At 46.7% G+C, this 19979-nt stretch overlaps 1 protein-coding gene across 1 annotated transcript in view; it reads left to right on the top strand.

Moving 5' to 3' along the window:
* Window positions 1-19979, top strand: part of GABRR1 (gamma-aminobutyric acid type A receptor subunit rho1) — a 29067-nt gene that overhangs the window by 3609 nt on the left and 5479 nt on the right. The window contains exons 2-6 of the mRNA XM_045499011.1: window positions 12137-12243; window positions 13932-13999; window positions 15000-15223; window positions 16028-16110; window positions 18780-18920. Of these exons, the coding sequence (XP_045354967.1) occupies window positions 12137-12243; window positions 13932-13999; window positions 15000-15223; window positions 16028-16110; window positions 18780-18920 (623 nt within the window). The remainder of the gene's footprint in view (window positions 1-12136; window positions 12244-13931; window positions 14000-14999; window positions 15224-16027; window positions 16111-18779; window positions 18921-19979) is intronic.

The raw sequence follows: 19979 nt of genomic DNA, 5'->3' as shown, positions 1-19979 counted from the left end.
GAGTGCTAGAGGGGAGACAGCGAAAGTAATCCAGAGTCTATGCCTTAGCCCAGGTGAGGGATGCTGAAAGCCGGGAGTAGGACATTTGTGGAAAGAACAGGACTAGGGGAGATGGATTTGAGAGCTTTAAGGGGCTAGAATTGTCAGAATTAGCTTGGGTGGAAGACTAGTAGGTATTTGGATGGTAGAGGGTGGTGCCAGGGAAAGGAGACAGGAGGAGGGGCAGATTTGGGGGGAAAGAGGTGTTCTGTACGAGCATGTGGACGTGGATGTGCTTTCACAAGATGCTAAGAGATAGCTGTCCAGTTGGAGGCTATAGGTCCACAGCTCAGGAGGGAAATCAAGCTTGGGGATGTAGATTTAACAGGAGTCCTCACGGGAGGTGGTAGGTGAGGCGACCCAAAGACACCATGTTGCATGAAATAAGAATAGGATCAAGGACAGAACCTTAGGGAAGAGCAACATTTAAGGAGAGGACAGAGGAAGGAGCCTTGGTGAAGGACACTGGAAATGAGGGACCAAAGAAGTGGGCACATGATTGGAGTAGAGGGGTGTCAAAGAGGCCAAGACAGCCATTTATTCAAGAGTTGTCAGATGCTTGTTATGGGCCCAACACCACACTGGGCAATGAGTGCTTCATCGGTGACTAAATCGGACACAGGTTTTGCCCTCAAGAGGCTTACACACCAGAGAGGCATTCCGGCAAAGTGTTAAGTTTCCAGAAGGGGGGAGTGAACAATAGGGTCAGATCACACAAAAACACAGCAGCCAAGAGCCACTGACGACGTCAGAGAAGAGAAGAGCAGGGCGGTGGGTTGAAGAGCGGGGAGAAGATGGGGCGGGTAGAGGTAACTCGTACAAGCAACTCAGCTGTGCCCAGAAAGGCTGCGACTGGTGAGGTTGACAGGCGAGAGCTTTCAGGCCAGAAGAGACCCAGCGGGTTCACATGATGAAGCAAGGAAGCCAAGGGAAAGGTGGTGATGAGGCAAGAGCCATTTGCTCTCAAATCCCTGTCCTGACAAAGCACTAGCCACTTAATTACGAACTGGGTCTCTGATTGCCCAGAGTGTCTTGGAATTTGATTTTCTCCTGAGTAAGTGGTGTCCACTCTTCATCTTGTCCCCCAATTCTCCAGATGGTTTGCTTGAACTTTTGACTCTCTTTGTGCTCCTGGTTCTTGTCCAGTTATTACCTTTCGCTCTGTCTTAATTGTTTTCTGAGGCCTGTGCTCAGGCTGCTCCCATGCTCATGACGCCCTCCTTCCCTTTCCTCTCTCTCCTGCTCATTTCTTTTCCTGCTCCTATGCTTACCAGAGACGTCACTTTCTTGGAGGAGCCTTCCTGGCCCTCCTCCACCCCTGCCTCTCAGTCTCAACTGGGCGACTTACTTGGGAGTTTCCACAGCCCAGTCTGTACCATCTCAGAGGACTAATCTCTCAGCATTAGCACTTCCTCCTCATCTGCCTCGGCTTCTAGACGATGAGCTCCTTGAGGGCTGTGTTAGTCTGCTCAGGCTACCATAATGAATTACCACAGACTGGGTGGCTTAAACAATAGACAGTTATTTTCTCACAGGTCTGGAGGCTAGATATCCATAGTCAAGGTGCCAGCAAATTCGGTTTCTAGTGAAAGCTCTCTTCCTGGCTTATAGACAGCCACCTTCTTGCTCTGTCCTTACATGGTCTTTCTTCTGTGTTTGCCAGCAGGGGCAGAAGGGGCATCTCTGGTGTCTTCCTCTTCTTGTAAGGACGTGAGTCCTATTGGATCACAGCCCCATTATTATGATCTCGTTGAACTGTAATTACTTCCCTATAGGCCCTATCTCCAAATATATTCACACTGGGAGTTAGGGTTTTAACATATGGATGGGGGGGTGGTCACAGTCCAGTTCATAACAAGGACTCCACTAGCACCTTTATCCTTGTCTCCCTAAGTTCAAGTACAATATCAGATACATGATAGATACTCAAGAAGTGTTAACCATGAATAAATGAGTTCTGATTTTTGCTATTCCTGTACTTTATTCGCCCCACAAATATGTACTCACTACATTATGCTTCGGGTACTGTGCCCAGGGCTTGGTGGAGGCAATGGCGGTCCCTTGAGATGCTGAGTTTAGTGGAGGTGACAGACATTTAATCAAATAATTTTTACAGAATGTCAGAATTTCAAGGACCTTAGAAATCCCTTCATTTTAAAGATGAGAAGAGAAAAGCCCCCCAGATGTACAATGCCTGTGGCAGGGTCATGAAAAATCCCTTCAGAATTCCACTTTTCTCCCTCTTTTCTCCATGTCCAGTGCCCTCCTCTCACCATCATAAAGTGAGAACAGGACATTACATTGACAGATGTAAGGTTCAGGTTGAACTATATGAAAATGTTTTTCTAGGTCAAAACCAGTTGAATGTCAGCCGTTTTATGTGGTTCAAACATTTTCTGGCTTAATCTTTATAGCAATCTTGTAAAGTTAGTATTATTTCCCCATTTTATGGAAAATTGAGGCACAGAAAGATCAAGTAACTTGCCCAAGGTTTACAGCTAGTTTGTGGCTACCCTGAGATTCACACTGAAGTCTGACTGGTGACAAATCTGAGCTCCTTCCCATCCTATAAGCCACCTCACTTCAAACAAGTGATTGTGACTTATAATTACCATGACATCAAGTCCCCTTGTGAGCCTTTACTACTCACTCTTCTAGGCCTGGTCCTGCTCCACTTCCAGGTGAGAGGGTGAGATGTGGGGTAAGTGGACAAGTTCACTTAGTCACTTCACTTATCAAAATGCATTGCAAGCTGGCTCCTTGACAAACATACCCTTTATTTGCATGCTTATTTTGGTCTTGGTTTTTTTATTTTTAAAATAGTTTTTTTTTTTTTATTTTAGAGAGAGAAAGAGAGTGTGAAGTGCAGGGGAGAGGGACAGAGGGAGAGAAGAGAGAATCTTAAATGGGCTCTACCTCAGCAAGGAGCCTGATGTGGGGCTCGATCCCACAACCCTGGGATCATAACCTGAGCCAAAATCAAGAGTTGGACACTCAACCTACTGAGCCACCCAGGAACCCCTGGTTTTGTTTTTGTAAAAGCTGATATATTTAATTTGTGATGGGAATTCCACTCAAAAGACATTTATTGAGAGCCTAAAGTGTTCAAAGGCATGTAGGTACACAGTGGATAGTATATGATCAGTAAACAAAGTTTGCTCATAAAGGGGGTAGCATTGGAAATAGAGACAGATCTCTACAAGGTCAAAAGTGGTATCTAGAAAGTAGCTGAAGAACTATAATAAATGGGAAAAATACAACCTGAGAATTCTGATAAAGAGAATAGGTAGAAAATAAAGCTTTAAATTAAAAGAAAGCAATCCAGTGTCTTCAAATGGGAAGGCATAGGAAATTTATGTTGGGACGTATGTAGAAGATAAAACAGATGATCTAGGTCAAGATTTTACCAGAGACGCAGGGTGACAAGCATGTTCTTGCTGTGCCCTGTCACTGAGGGTGATAGCAGCCCAGGCCTGTGTGCCAAGGACCTGCCAGGTTGGTGGGAAGAGGAGTCCATCATGGTGACAAGAAGAAGGCTTGATCAGATGACCTTGAGCTAGGACTCTGAGACAAGATCAGAAGCCAAATGAAATTGGGCTGGTCCACCCACACCAGACACAATCCCTGCTGTCTTTTGGTTCCAGGAAGCTCAGGTCTCCCACAGGTGTGCAGACCTTACGTGTCCATGAGTATACACATCCTGTATTAGTCAGGGTTGTCCAGAGAAATAGAACCAGTAGGATGCATGTGATATGTATCTGTCTATCTGTATATATGGTATTACATAGATATATTGTGTGATGTACTGAAATATATACGTATGTATGGAGGGCGAGGTGGGGAGGAGGATTTATTCCTTTGAAAGAATTGGCTCATGTGGTTGTGGGGGCTACCGAGTCTGAAACTTACGGGGCAGATAGCAGTCCAGAAATTCAGCGGCAGATGATGTTGCATCTTGAGTCTGAAGACAGTCTGGAGGCAGAATTCCCTCTTCCTCAGCGGACTCAGCATTTTCGCTTAAGGCCTTCATCTGATAGGATGAGACCCACCCACACCATGAAGAGCAACCTGCTTTGCTGAAAGTCTGCTGATGTAAATGTTAATCACATGTTTAAAAATACCTCACTGTAACATCCGGGCTTGTATTTAACCAAAAACTGGGTACCATGGCCTAGCAAAGTTGACATATAAAATTACCCATCACAAATTCTTAGAGGTTGTGGTTTGAAAAGCAGATTATCGGTTACTTACCCAAAATTCCACTTAATAAGAAATCAAAAGAAATGAACTATTTATACCCAAGGAAAAATACAGAATACTTATTCACTACGTGGAAAAATGCACAGCCTCTATAGCAATTCAAGAAATGTAATATAAATAACATTAGGGTAACATCCTTATTAGATAAATAAAAGTTAGACGCACACAGACACACACACTCACATATACCCTGTGCTGGGGGGTCTGCGAGGAAGCCAAAACCATATTTGTGGGGCTCTGCCAGTGGACTGACCCTTTCCACATTGCCATCCACCCATAGGGCTAGAGCTATAAAGTGCCTTTAGTACCATAGGGATGATGCCTTCTGGAACAGACTTGAAAGGTCTCCAAGCTCCCCCATGACCCAATCCCTTATTTCGCAGCAGAGGAAACAGAAACTGATAGCAGAAACGTGTGGTGTTCTGTCAACAGCCAGAAAAGCTGGGGCTTGAGACCATGTGCTGGCAGGTATCCTCCCTGCTAGGTCAATGCCTCAGAGAGCAATGTGTACAAAATATCATAGCAGGGTTCCTGGGTGGCTCAGTTGGGTAAGCATCTGTCTTCGGCTCAGGTCATGATCTTCCGGGTCATGGGTTCGAGCTCCATGTAGGGCTCTGTGCTGACGCTTGGAGCCTGGAGCCTGCTTCAGATTCTGTGTCTCCCTCTCTCTCTGCCCCTCCCCTGCTCATGCTCCATCTCTCTCTGTCTCCCAAAAATAAATAAATGTTTAAAAACTTTTTTTACTTAAAAAAAAAAACAAAACATATCCTAGCAGCCTTACTCACGGTGGGCACAGTGGAAAGCAGCCCCGTGTTCAGTCTCAGGTAAGCAGCAGAGCAAACTTGGCTGGTCTGGCCCATGTCTCCTCCCCAACCTCCCTTCTACCTCCACACAGGCCTCCTTGCTGCTCCTGGGGCACACCGTGCAGCCCCACTTCATGGCCTCTGTCCACTCTTTTCTGGCATCGGGAGGTTGCTTTCTCATCTTCTTCAGGCCTCTGCTTGTCACTTTCAGGGAAATGTTCGCTGGCCATCCATGTAAAACAGCCAGCTAAGTGCCCACTCCCAAGCCCTTACCCTACTTACCATCATAGCTCTGAATTTATGTTCCCTTAAGGTAAGGTGGAACCCTGGCTGTGCCCGTGATGATTTCCTTTGAAGTTTTGGCTTGGGCAGGCACAGTTACAGGCAACCCCGATAATCCATCACCAAAGCCCCTCAGCTAGATGGGGCAGCGGTGGCAAGCCTGGCTCCAAACGATAAGAAGGCTCGGCTTTGGGACTTGGAGCTGCCACATAGTCACTCCATGACTTTAGACAAGTCACTTGACATCCTCGAGTCTGTTTCTTCTGTCGAGTGGAGTCAATTATGTCTGTCACCTCAGGGTTATTGTAAGGACTGTGTGAGCCAAACTATGGGAAAGTGCTTTGGACGTTGTAAAGCTCAGGAAACCCCTGAAGACCCTGGGCCCCACCTATGCCATCTTGTCATGGGCATGGATAAGAAGCTCCTGTGTAGACTGTCATTCTACCGGACCCCCTTAGGGCTCGTCTCTGCTTTGAGGACAGTTACGCTACGCACATCACCCAGTGACACTCCCTGGATCTGCCAAATGGAGGCCCCACCCAGGGAAAGGAGATCAGTTTAGGGTTTAGGATGTCTTGCTCTGTCTGAGCTCTCATTGGTTTCACGCCATTGACGTAGTGGGACACAGCAATGTTCCTAAGTTGTCTTTGTAATCAAAGTTCTAGCACATGGCCAGGAGACAACCTGGAGCTTAACTTCCACAGTTTTCATGATACCCTTTGTTCTTTGTGACTATCAAGAAGTATTTTCCCATCTTCAGTTTTCTGGCCTCTTATTTTCCAGATTTTCTCTGCTGCATAATCCTTAAGTTTCCCAAGCTGTAATACATCTGGGTCTGTAGGCTTGCGTTCCATTAAAAAAGCTAGAACAGTAAGTGGTTCTCAATATTGGCAGAGAAGGTTTGAAAGCTACTGATGGCTGGGTCCCACCTCTGGTGTGGGGTGTGGCTTGGGAAGTTTCAAGTTCCTCGGGTGACCCCAAAGTGCATTCATACTGAGATACCCTGAGTTAGATGATCTCATGCCAGCATTTTCACTATGCTGGGCAGCAACTATTTCTTTTCACTGCTCCCTTCCCAATGCGAAGGCCAGTCTCTCTGATGGAGATTGGATTCTATTAGCAGACTCCCAGCCTGACCCTTACCGTTTGTTAACATTGGTGCCTACCCACCAAGCAGTGTATTTCCCTCTGCTGACTCTTCTGGCTCAGAATACTTTAGGGAAAGCTCCTTGCCTTTAGCACCTTTCTTGAGTCTCACCTCGTTTAAGCCTTGGCCTCCTTGGCACATTTCTCGCAGGTCCATACAACTCTTTAGGATACACCTTTAGGTTTACGTTTCTCCTTTTATATTTTGTACGTGTTTTTGTGAAATCTGATTTCTTCACACTGCCAGGAGCTGGGGCTACAGAGATGTACGAGAGAGATCCCACCCTGATATAGCTCACGGTGAAGTGCGTGAAGTGGTCAGAAGGCCCCTGGCCACACAGGCTGGTGCACATTCTAATAAGGCATGTGAAGAAGAGAAGTGTTGATTTGGGCGGGAAGGATGGAAACCTAGGAATTCTTCCAGGAAGAGGTAATACTTGATCTGGGAACACAAGGCATTGTCTAGGTAAGGAGTATGAAGAATGGAGGCAAGGAACTTCCAGACAGATGGGACAGCAGGAGCAAAGGCGTAGAGATGTAACCAGCAACTGTGGGAGACAGAAGTGGGGGGAGCTGAGGCAGAGAAAGAGCCTTTATGTATACGTGGCTATTACACATGCCACGAAAACAAGAGTGTTTCCATTAGCTAGTTGAAAGGATTCCTTCCTTGTCAAAATTAAGTTCTCTATCTTCTCAGAGGTGACCTCATCAGCAAAGTGAAGTATAACTTATCGGGTGCTCTGCTCTTAGCCAAATGAGGGAGACGTCCAGCAGACCCCTTGCTCATCATGGGTTCCCAACCCTGCTCTACCTAACCTCTGAGAGAGTTCTGAGATGTGCTTTGGGAAAACACCATCCACACACGAGCTGACTAGAACTATAAGAAGGAAATGTCAGGATGTACCATAGGTCAGAACTTTTCATTCTGTCCAAAAGGATAGGATGAACATGGGTGTTCAAAAAATGTACAACCCAAAACTTTACTGCCCCCAAAGCTGTTTCAAATGTTATCCTATATCATCATAACTTGGGACATGTCTGTGCTTTCTCCATAACTTCCCAGAGGCTCATTCAATAAATGTGTGGGCATCGATTTTGCGCTGAGTCCATGCTAGCTCTTATGCGAGGGAAAGATAAGCTTAGACCTTTTACGTCTAACCCAAATTCCAGGCAATCAGAGCCAAATCTTCCAACAAGACACTGTACTGACCTTACTTCCAACCCTTGGAGCCAGACCCTCTGGATTTGACTCCTGGATCCATCACTTTAGCAAGTTACTCAGACCCTCTGTGTCTTAGTTTCCTCATGTATAAAATGGGAATAATGATAAAGCCTACCTCAAGGTTATGAGGACTAACCCTAGATAATACATGTAATGTAAGTTAGCATAGTACCTGACAGATAGTAAGTACTCAAGCACTGTTGGTTATTCCTATTATTTTCTGTGTGTCATACTTCGTTTCAAGATTAATAATCAGGGGTGCCTGGCTGGCTCAGTCAGTAGAGTGTGTGACTGTTGATCTGGAGGTTGTGAATTCAAGCCCCACACTGGATGTGGAGCCTACTTTTAAAAAAATGAATAATCATACTTCTGGCTGGTAAAAAGATGCCAATGCCATGTAGAAGAAATCATGATATATTGCAACTTGAGTTTAAAAGCAAGTTACGGTATCTCCTCTTTTTCTCTCTTTCTCCTTTCAAAGGATGAGGATATATACAGATGGCAAAGATTATTTATTTCTTTTATTTATTATTTATTTATTTTTGAGAAAAAGAGAGAGTGTAAGCAGTGGAAGGGCAGAGAGAGAGGGGAGTTTCAAGCAGGTTCCACGCTGTCGACACTGAACCCAATGTGGGGCTCGAACTCATGAAACTGTGGGATCATGACCTGACCATGACCTCTCGAAATCAGGAGTCCAATGCTTAACTGACGAGCCACCCAGGCACCCTGGCAAAGATTATTTTTGAATGGTTTTTATTTTCTCCTTTATTTTATAATTTTTAAAACATGGGCACATAAGGGAAAAAATGTTATTTAAAAATATTAAGCATCAATGAAAAAGACTTTAAGAATCCTGTTTATCAGTCTTTTCTAGGCTAGAATCTAGGCTTCATGATGGGAAAGGCAGTTGCGTCTCAGAGCCCAGTTCTGTTTCAGGCTGGCCCAAAGCCAAAGAAAGAACTGGGTCGAGCTCAATTTACATTCTGAGCCCTTCTTTCAGTTCCTCCTGTTTCCCTTTTCAGATGCCCATCTAGGGGGCCATTTCCTTCCTTCAATTAACATGCGTTGAGAGCCCACAGGAACCTAGCACTGTACAAGGTGCTAAAGATAAGACTCTGCCTTTGGTGGCCTGTGGTCTCATCTTGTCCCTGCCGACCATCGGTTGTGATGGCCTGTGGTCTCATCTTGTCCCTGCCGACCATCGGTTGTGATGGCCTGTAGCCCAAGGAGCAGCCCTCCCTCCAATCTTAGCTTTTCCCTATGGCTGGGACCCACTCTTGGGACCCACTCCTGCCCAGCTCCTGCCTCTGTTCCACTTTGCTACAGATGACATAATCCCTATGCATCAGCCCGGTGTGTGTGCATCATTCGAGTCCTGGCAGAAAACAGCAGTGCACTCAAAAGGGCTTAAACAATAATTGAACAAAGGGACTACTTGCAGAGCTGTGGCCAAGGTTCAGGGAACCAACCAGGACTAGGAACAGAAGGGAGCCATGACTACCCACAGGCCTGGAGGGGAAATGGTATTATTGGAAATTATTGAAGATACTGTGATTATCTGTAATTACAGAGCAACACAGACATTGCTAGTCCCTGGCATTGAAGCAGGAAGAGATTGAGGAACAAATGCCCTGCTCTGTCATCTCCTGCCAGTGCCCATGTGGCTGAATCCACAAGCCAGACGGCAAGGATGCCCAAGTGATACAGTCCACCTGGCAATGTGTTACTCTGTAGTAACAGTTTCGTGGTAGATTCAAGTAGAGTGGCATCAATTTCTGATCTGCCCAAGGGGGAGAGGTTTACCTTCTGGTAAACCGAGGGGGGAGAGGTTTTTAAGTCAGATCTCCTCAGACCAGTCTAAGTAATTAATCCTCCAAATCCCTGCTCCTGTGAGTACTGGGAAAATGCTCAGCAAAAGGCTAAATTAATGCAGTGAAGCGTCATAATTTTGTTTTTTTCGTTCATATTTTATTCTGACAATATTGGCAGTAGATCTGAAGGGTGAGGAGTACTTTGTTGATTTGAGTACCTAGACTGTCTCTAGCATGCCTTGGTTTTTAATGTTCATCGTACACAGAGACAGAAGCACACAAAGATGCCGGCAGATAAGGCAAGCATGGCCATCAACACATGCACACCATTCTAAAGATGTCTCTTCCTCACACGTCACCTGTGGTGATTTTCAGAAGCAGTCCCCACCCCTGGTCCATTTGCTGGAGGCAGAAGGTGGGGGACCGGAGGAAAGGAGAACTGGAAAGGAAAAATGGCGGGGCTCCTGGCTTCAGCTGGGTGAGAGAGAGGATGAGGGAGGCGACGGGGACCAGCTTTCCTCCTCTCGAAGTCCCTAGCTTCTTCCTCCCTTACATCCATAAGCAGCGTAGCCTGGTCCTGGTTCACTAGTTCAAATTCTTTCCCCGAAGTGCTTCCTTTGCTGTGAGCACATTAATTCCCTTACTTTGGAAGGAAACTTCCTTACCAGCTCAGTAACGACAGTGACTTCTTCCATTTGTGTACCTTTTAGAGTTTGAAGAGTACTTGCACGCACATTATCTCATTTATTCCTCACACCCCTTGTCAGGTCACAGAGCTTACCTTCTATCAGTTAAGGAACTGAGTCTCAGGAAACAAGTTGCCTAAAGGCACCACGCAGACAGCGTCAGAGTGAAGGTCAGAGCCCTGTTTTTCTGTCTCTCTGCCACATTTTTCTCCCCACAATGATGAAGGTTTCTTCAGGAAAGAAGATGGCAAAGGACTTACAGGTGGACATAGTTAAAAAGGAGGAAACCATATATATTGAGAATAAGATGAGCCAGGGCAGTGGCTCTTAAAGTGTTGTCTCCAGATCAGGGACATCAGGGGCATCCGGGAGCTTCTTAGAGGTGCAAATTCTTGAGCCTCAGCCCAGACATACTGAATCAGAAACATCAGAAGAAAAGGGAGTTTCAGGAACCTAGGTTTGAAGAAGCCCTCCAAGAGATACTGATGCATGCCACAGTTTGGGAACCACTGCATCCAGGGGAAAGGTGTGTGTGATGGCACCCTGAAGAGAACACATGACTGGTGTTAGCAAAAGGAGGAGCAGGGAAGGTAGTCAGTTATTTCTGTGGATTCCAGAGATGGTGTTGATGGCTGGATGAAGACTATTCAAGGCCATTGAAGCATTGCCTATAATAGCAGAAAACTAGAAACAATTCAAATATCTACCAATTGAGGACGGTCATGTGAATTACAGTGCGTCCATGTAATGGATGCTATGTAGTACAAAACAGAACAAGAGGCTTGGGATAATTAGATATGGAAAAAAATCCAAAGAATAGTTAAATAAAGAAAAAAAGAAAAAGTAGGAGAGTTTATATGTTAACTTTGGGTTTTAAAAAGGGGAGAACTGGGGCGCCTGGGTGGCTCAGTTGGTTAAGTGGCCGACTTCAGCTCAGGTCATGATCTCGCGGTCCGTGAGTTTGAGCCCCGCGTCGGGCTCTGTGCTGACAGCTCAGAGCCTGGAGCCTGTTTCAGATTCTGTGTCTCCCTCTCTCTGACCCTCCCCCGTTCATGCTCTGTCTCTCTCTGTCTCAAAAATAAATAAACGTTAAAAAAAAATTTTTTTTAATAAAAAAAATAAAATAAAAAGGGGAGAACTAAGGACATATATTTGTATTTACTTGTACCTACAAGAAACCTTGCAAAGAAGAAATCATTCAGAGAGATACCTGGGGATGGGAGAAATGTGGTAGAGGCAGAGATGGGAGAGAAACTTTTCACTGCATTTCCGTTTCTAAAATTGTCCAACCCCGTAAATACATTACCTATTTAGGAAACATAAAAATAAATAAAAATGGCCTAGGTGTAATCCAGCAACAGAACAAGAAGCTGCCTCTGATGGAATAAGGATGGTGGACTTTCCAAGGGCAAATCCATCCTCTTTCCACAGAATGGGCCAACAGAGGCCAAGGGTACCAAGCTCTGCCCACACCCACTTCCTCTCCCCTCTAGCTCAAACCCTCCCGGAATGGCCATGGTCTTTGGAGGGGGATAGACTTCTTATTAAGGCCAGGACCAGCAGTTATCAGCATTAGCTACACATTAAAATCATCTGGGAAGCTTTTAAGAATACTAACTGCCAGGCCCCATTCCCAGAGCACCCAAATCCAAAATTCTGAGGTGGGGCCTGGGCATTGGTGTTTTTAAAGCTCCTCAGTTATGATTCTAAACTACTGGTCAGTTCATTTCTCTAGAAAGCTGGAGAGAGGGAAAGAAGATATCCAATAGCTTAAAAGAAGAAATCATACATCCCATCGAACCTGTCAGGATCACATCTGAATGCAAGAAATTTTTTTATCTGCTTTGATTGGAATATGTGCTCAACCCATTTCTCCCCTCTTGGCAGTCCAATTCTGAAACGAAGTCCCGATATCACCAAGTCACCACTGACAAAATCAGAGCAGCTTCTGAGGATAGACGACCACGATTTCAGCATGAGGCCTGGCTTTGGAGGTATGAGCCACAACTCGCCGTGGTTGTCTTCTCTTTTCGGGTCTGTTCACCTATGCCTGGGCATAAATCAAAGCAAGGGACCACCCAGCTTTGCTCTCCCCTGGTCAGGTCCATCTCTGTCGTGCTTGGTGGCCAAGATGGAACCCACAGTGTCTTCTGAGCATCACCCCTGCCCAGCCCCACCGTGGGCCCTGCTAATAAACACATTCTCAGAAGGTGCCTGTTGGCCGATGGCGAGGGTAGGCTAGCTGAGCAGTCCTCAGGCCACTACTCCTGATAAGGAAGGCTTGGGATCAGTGAGGCCAGCAGCTGGCTGCGGAAGGACAAGGGGAAGATGGGGCTGCTACATCCCAAAGCTGCCTCCTGAAAATACTCTGAAACCACAACCTTGGACTAAATTCATTCTCATCCGGGAGCTGGCAGATGGAACGAGGGGTGTGTATCTGAGGGCAGAGTGTGGTCTGCTGGATTTAATTAAATGAAAATAGCTTGAGAAAATAATGATCTAGAGCAGAGGGGTGTCATGGCACTTTGAAGCTTAGCCTGCAGCTGCCAGATTTCAGCCTGCTCAGTGTCAAATAGGGTTTTCATCTACATGGGTTTCTTCCTGCAATAAAAAATTTATTTTAGAAACCGTCCTCATGTTTTTATTTCTTCTAGCCACCTCGACCCAAAGAATAAACAGATTCTAGAAGGGAGTCTTTATTTAATCTGTAACCTGCTGCTGTTAGATCCAAACCTACCTCAATCCATGATAATCTGAGTCTGCTCCATGCCTGCCCCCCATGCCTGAAAGCATGGGGGAAAAGGGGCAGCAATCTACTTCTCCTTCTCTTTATGGATAGTAAGATTTCATGGCTTAGAAATGCCAAAGGCCACCCTATTGCATCATGTTGCCCTTGGAAGCTACCCCATCCTGTGGCAAAGGTACAGATGTGTGGGCTTGGCCAATGACCTGAATGTGGCTTTGGTTCTGGGTGCCTATTAACCAGGTAGAGCCTTTCTCATGGCCAGACAGAGACACTGGCTTCCACGACACAAGAGGCTGCAAAATCAGGAGGCAAATATAAAAAATAAAGTGGATAACCCCATGCTAAGGAGTAACTCCTTAGATTAGACTCAGCTTTGAGCTAGGTCTTCATTGTATCTTTAGAGAAGTATGTGCAACCAAAGAAGAAAGCTTTATATTAACCTCATCATCTCAGAATCACCTGAATGATTCAGATAAAGAAAACTTTTAAAAAAATATTCACTTATTTTTGAGAGAGAGAGAGAGAGAGAGAGAAAGCGAGCACAAGTGGGGGCGGGGGAGAGATGAGGGAGAGGGACAGAGAATCCCAAGCAGGCTCTGCACTGTCAGTGTAGAGCCCAATATGGGGTTCAAACTCACAAACCACAAGATCATGACTCTAGCTGAAGTTAGATGCTTAACCAACTGATCCACCCATATGCCCCAAAACTTCTTTTTTTTAAACCTTTGTTGGAATATTCCAGGGAGGCAGCCTATGATCCAACCCTTTGATTTCTGGCTTCATTTGAGCTTGAAATGTGGGGACACCAAACCTTCAAGTCTGACAGGAAACTGAGGAAACTGGGGCTCCAGGGGGGGAAATGCTCCTATGCCTGTCTTTTCTATAGTGAAAATTCAAATAGAAAGAATAAATGCTCTTGCCATGCCCCATTTGCAGGTCCAGCCATTCCTGTGGGTGTGGATGTGCAGGTGGAGAGCTTGGACAGCATCTCAGAGGTCGACATGGTAAAGTGCTTCTTTTTCTAGGGCTGTAGCAGATGGATTCACACAGGGCCTATGCTGGGCCAGGAGGTCCACACACCCGAATTCACTGGGTCTCACAACTCTCGGGCTACAGGAATGCCCACACTCATAGGTGGCTCAGGAAGGTTAAGACACTTGCCAAAAACCACCCAACTGGAACAAAGCAGAGCCAGGTGACAAAGCCGATCTCCCTCCCATGACTTTTGCCATCGGGATGGTTCTCTGGGCAAAGGCTCTCAAACATAAACCGTAGGGTCCGCGGTTGTAGCTGCCAGATATCCTACAACTGTAGATCCTATATCTGGCTGTGGAAATGCAGATGACTTGCTGAAAAGTGTCCCTTTTTTTCCTTTTTAATGAGTTTAGGTGGAAAAATGGAATGTTCTACAACTCCTCGACTTACAGGACTTTTTACAGCCTTCGCTTAGTTTGGGTTCTCCAAAAAGCAGACTTGAGAGAAGCATTCTAGCACAAATTGAGAGGTGATCCCAGGAAAATCGAGAAGAGAGTGGGGGGAGGTGAGATGAGGGTGGGGAGGAAGCACATAGACCTGAGCCTCAAGCCAGTTACTACTAGGAATCTCAGTCCCACTGGGGGTACTCCAGGAGTCAACAGAGAACACGCCTCACGGTTATCCCAGCTGAGGGGCCAAGGAGCTGGGGTGCTTAGCTGGTCCCGCCCAGCCCCCCACTCGCCCCAGTATGTTGAGGGTCACAAGCACTGACAGTAGCACCTTGTCAGTGTGGAGGCACTTGGCAGGGGATGGGGTGGGTCTCAGGGACACGGGTTCTGCTAGCGGTGTCTTGCTGTGTCCCTCCCCTGCAGTCCCCCTCCTACTGTAGCAAACCCCGGGGACTGGAAGCAAGACCTCTACTCTGCTGTTGCATTCTCAGCCGCTGACGGCTCCATGGGGTGCACAGTGTCCTGCTGACACCCAGTGGGTTCAGTGTGTGGGGTTCTCCTCTCTGCCCTTCCCCTCCAGGACTTCACGATGACCCTCTACCTGAGGCACTACTGGAAGGACGAAAGGCTGTCCTTCCCGAGCACCAACAACCTCAGCATGACGTTTGACGGCCGTCTGGTGAAGAAGATCTGGGTCCCCGACATGTTTTTCGTGCACTCCAAGCGCTCCTTCATCCATGACACCACCACGGACAATGTCATGTTGCGGGTCCAGCCCGATGGGAAAGTGCTCTACAGTCTCCGGTAAGGTCCTCCCAGCCCTCAGGCTGTGCCTCTTCCTGTAGGTCCTTTTACACCTGAAGCCTGGGCAGAAAGGCAAATCATTTGACCACTCACACCTGCAGTTTTGCTTTTTTGACTTTGAATAGCTAGCTGCTGCTTCTTTTTTTAGAAAATATTTTTTTTCCATTTATTTTTGAGAGAGAGAGAGAGAGCATGCAAGCAGGGCAGGGGCAGAGAGAGAGAGAGAGAGAGAGAGAATCCCAAGCAGGCTCCGCGTTGTCAGGGCAGAGCCCGATGCGAGGCTTGAACCCATGAACCATGAGATCATGACCTGAGCCCAAATCAAGAGTCAGACGCTTAACTGAATGAGCCACCCAGGTGCCCCTCATTAATATTATTCCTGATACATTGTATACAAATATTGGATATTGATAAAATCGATAAATGAACAGAAAAAATGGAATTTATCAACAAGAGAACAATATATGCTCCTATGATTTCTTTTAGGAAACAATATCACATGAATTTTTATTTCACAGGTTTATATTGATAGAGGCCATTGCTTTGTTAATATGCTTCAATGTGATAGAATTTACAGAGATAGACACCCTGTTGGCCTCACCCTGACGCTGGAGTTAAACATAAAAACCGGAGTACTCCAATGACTTTATTATACGCAGGCTACTTACCTAAGTCTTGACACCTTGCTTATCAATTATAAGGAGGCAGTTACATGGGAAGGAAACAGAGGCCTTTTCTGTTTGATCATTTTGCACTTGTATTTTGCAGCCTCTGAAAATTTGGATTTTGTCTTTTGGCTTGCAGGGTAACAGTGACTGCAATGTGCAACATGGACTTCAGCCGATTTCCCCTGGACACACAAACGTGCTCACTTGAAATTGAAAGTTGTAAGTAGACCGTCCTGGACATTAGCACACAAACCGCGAGCAATCGCAAACACCGAGAACTGTCAGCAGCATGAACAGCATGTGCTCCTCATTCCTGGCTGTGTTTTTCAAGTGATTTTTCAATTATTTATGTATCTTTTTAAAAGTTTATTTGTTTACTGTACGTGTGTGTGTGTGTGTGTGTGCGAGAGAGAGAGAGAGAGAGAGGAAATGCGAGTGGGGGAGGGGCAGAGAGAGAAGGAGAGAGAATCCCAAGCAGGCTCCTCACTGTCAGTGCAGAGCCCGACTCGGGGCTTAATCTCACGAATTGTGAGATCAGGACCTGAGCCAAAATCGAGAGTTGGGTGCCCAACTGACTGAGCCACCCACATGCCCCTCAAATGACTTTTTAAGATATTAAACCTAAGTCCAGAGTCGTTTTGAAAATCAGGCATAAGTTTGAAACTAAAACCTTCTGTTCCCATAATGGTTTTAAACTTGGTTCTATGGAACCTGAGCTGGGGAGGGCGGTAGAGAGCTCAGCAAATGCGGATCTCCTTCTGTAGCTGTTTCTACACACCGTCCATCCCAAGAGCTCATTTTTGACCTGTTTAATTGTTCCTCTGAATGAGATTTCTGTGGAAGAAAAGATTTCTTGACAAAAACAAGTTTGGCAACAATCGTCGGAGGGAACTGCCCAGGCGAGCGCACGTCGTGCTTGAGACTCTCAGGCACAACTGAGGGGCATCGGGACACTTGCACACAAAGTCCTGGACAGGTTCAAAGCCAGGCCCCAGGAAGGTCAAGGCTGAGGCAGCATCAAGGACTAACCACTTGCATCTCCAGCTGTCTACACAACTGCTCTGTTTTTCAGTCTTTGCCCAAACGCTTCCTCTGGTGGGTGCAGTCTGAACTCCCCCATAACTCCAGCTGGTCTGCTCCAACCGAGCACCTGCCCACTGGCCCTTCCTGGCTGGTGGCCAAGCCTAAGTGAGGAATCTCTTTGGCCCAGGACACCTTTGTAAGCCTACCTGCACTGTGGCAATGGTTCAGGGGTGCCCTGGCTCCAGTCATCTGGGGCTGAGGAGGGCAGGGATGTTGACCCTCCCACATAGCAGGGGCCAGATAGACAGCTCCATGGGGCACTGAATGTGGGAAAAGGGAATAATAAATCCTAGGACCAAGGAAATCACTACCCACTGCACAGTGACTTGCCACCTGCTGTCATGTAATCCTCACCAGATCCTGTGAGAAGGTTACTATTATCTCTGTTACGGGTAGGAGGGGTGTAACTTGCCTGAGGACATAGTGCTAAGACGGACTAAACTCACTGACTCCAGAACCTTGTTTTCCCTACCACACCCAGGCGGCTCCGTCAGGAATGTAGCTTTTTCCAGGTTGCATCAGTCAGGGTACACAGAGAAGCAGAATATCAGAGATACATAGTAAGAGATATTTAGTGTCAAGGAATTGGCTTGCACGAGCCTGGGAGTTGGCTTGGCAAGTCTGACATCTGCAGGACAAGCTGTCAGGAAGGGTGGCTGGGAACCCTCGGGTGGGACCTGATCCTGCCCGTGGAGGCAGGAAGGGCAGAATTTCTTCTTCTTGGGGAAACCTCAGGTCTGATCTTAAGGCTTTTCCGTTGATTGGATCAGGCCAACTCAGATTATCCTGGATCATCTCCTTTACTTAAAGTGAACTGGTGGTAGGTGTCACATCCACAAAGCATCTTCCGAGCAACACCTAGATTCGTGTTTGATTGAATAACGGTACTGTAGCCTAGCCAAGTGGAGGGGATACATGACACCGAATATCACGCAGGTCAAGGGTAAGAAATAGAAGAAAATAGAGGAATGAAACAGGGCGTCAGGGAGCTACGGCAAGAACTGTCTAACACATGAGCAGACTGGACCGGCAACTGTGAGGTTTTACCTCAGCTCTGTCCAGGCCGCAGGTAGGTTTGTTCAACCGGAGTAAGATGTGGGCTCACCTAAAGTGGGATCACCAGAGGGAGCGATCCTTATGGAGAATCACTTGGATTTTCCCCTGGGTAGGAAGAGCAAGAGGAGGCCTGCAGAAAAGGGACTTGTGTCCTGCTGCCATCACTTTGTGGCTCCTTTCCTGCTAGAATGCACCCCTTATTACCTGAGAGTATTGCAATAGGTTCGCCATCAATGGATGCATTCCTACACTTTGAAAGGAGAAAAGAAAGGGCTAAATTAGCCTGGGCTTGTAAGGCTGAACTGTATGCGATACTGCAGCCATTTATCCATTTCTGATTACAAGCATAGCAACTTCATTTTTTCTTTTCATGTTCATCTGAGAGACAGAGAGAGAGAGAGGAGGGGAGCCGAAGTCTGATGCTTACCCGCCTGAGCCATCCAGGCGCCCCACAACTTCATTTGTTTTAACCTAATAAATGGCAGGCTGAATTGTGAAGTGAGCACTTTTGCAGGCATTATGAGCATTTAGGCTTGACAGCTTTGCTCTGATGACTTCTGGAAGACTGGGGAGAATTAATGTGGATTTTGTTTTGCTTTGTTTAGACTGTGGTTTGTTTATTCAGACTCTCTTACTACAATCCCAGTCGTCCGTGTGGGAGGTCTGGAGCTGCTTCCACGGAGCCCCACAGGCAGGCCTGTCCTCCCACGGCCGCCGGCCGTGCCTGATGCTGTCTCCCATCCTTTCAGATGCCTATACAGAGGATGACCTCATGCTGTACTGGAAAAAAGGCAATGACTCCTTGAAGACAGATGAGCGGATCTCACTCTCACAGTTCCTCATCCAAGAATTCCACACCACCACTAAGCTGGCCTTCTATAGCAGCACAGGTAGGGGTGAGGGTGGGGGGCAGGGAGTGGGGGCTTGGTTGTCAAGCGAGCAGAGCTTGTGTGCTTGGATTTGAAGCCAAAGGTGGAAATCCCTAAATCAGCATGGCAAACACTGGGGAAGGTGATTTTCAGATACCACCAAAGCATTGGAAGTGATAACCTAGGAAATATTAGTAAAGACTCAAACAGAAGCTATGGGAGGAGGTTTGTTTGAGCCAATTACTTTGCCAGTTTAGCAGCTGGCATCTCACCCCTGATAGGATCTCCAGGGCCCCTTCCTTTATAGGCAACAAACAGTTCAATTTTAGGTCTGTTGATTTCCATTCTCTCTGCTCCATTCAACCAATTCTCTCTCTCTCTCTCTTTTTCCGCCCCATCCCCACCCCCCAAACAGTCCTCTCTTAACCATACTGCTTGCATAGGTCCTCCTTAAGACCTTGTGAGCCTCAGTGCTCAGGTCGGGGTGGCCTCGCCCCCTCTGGTTGCCTGAGGGCTTGCTCTGTGGTCTTCCTCTGGGCAGCTGAGGGGAACAGCTTTCTCCAACCCTTGTCTCTGTCTTGATTAATCATCTTTCAGGATGATCTTGTTCAAATCTTTATGAAGCTTCTATTGCCAAAAACATCGCATGACTGCACAAAGAAGTGCAACCTTTTAAGTCTTTATAATCTGCAACAGAGGCACTGTTTTATTTCCAAAACATGGCAATACAGCACATCTCATCTTCTGTATACATCACTCAGGAGTCTTGATTTTTCAGGGGATCTCCACTTCACCTTAGCATCCTTTTTTTTTTTTTTTTTCAACGTTTATTTATTTTTGGGACAGAGAGAGACGGAGCATGAATGGGGGAGGAGCAGAGAGAGAGGGAGACACAGAATCGGAAACAGGCTCCAGGCTCTGAGCCGTCAGCCCAGAGCCTGACGTGGGGCTCAAACTCACGGACCGCGAGATCGTGACCTGGCTGAAGTCGGACGCTTAACCGACTGCCCCACCCAGGCGCCCCTCACCTTAGCATTCTAACATTTCCTCTTGTCTTAGTCTGTTCGGGCTGCTATAACA

This window comes from Leopardus geoffroyi, chromosome B2, assembly GCF_018350155.1.
Source record: "Leopardus geoffroyi isolate Oge1 chromosome B2, O.geoffroyi_Oge1_pat1.0, whole genome shotgun sequence".
Lineage (NCBI taxonomy): Eukaryota > Metazoa > Chordata > Mammalia > Carnivora > Felidae > Leopardus > Leopardus geoffroyi.
This window is presented reverse-complemented; position numbering and strand designations above follow the sequence as displayed.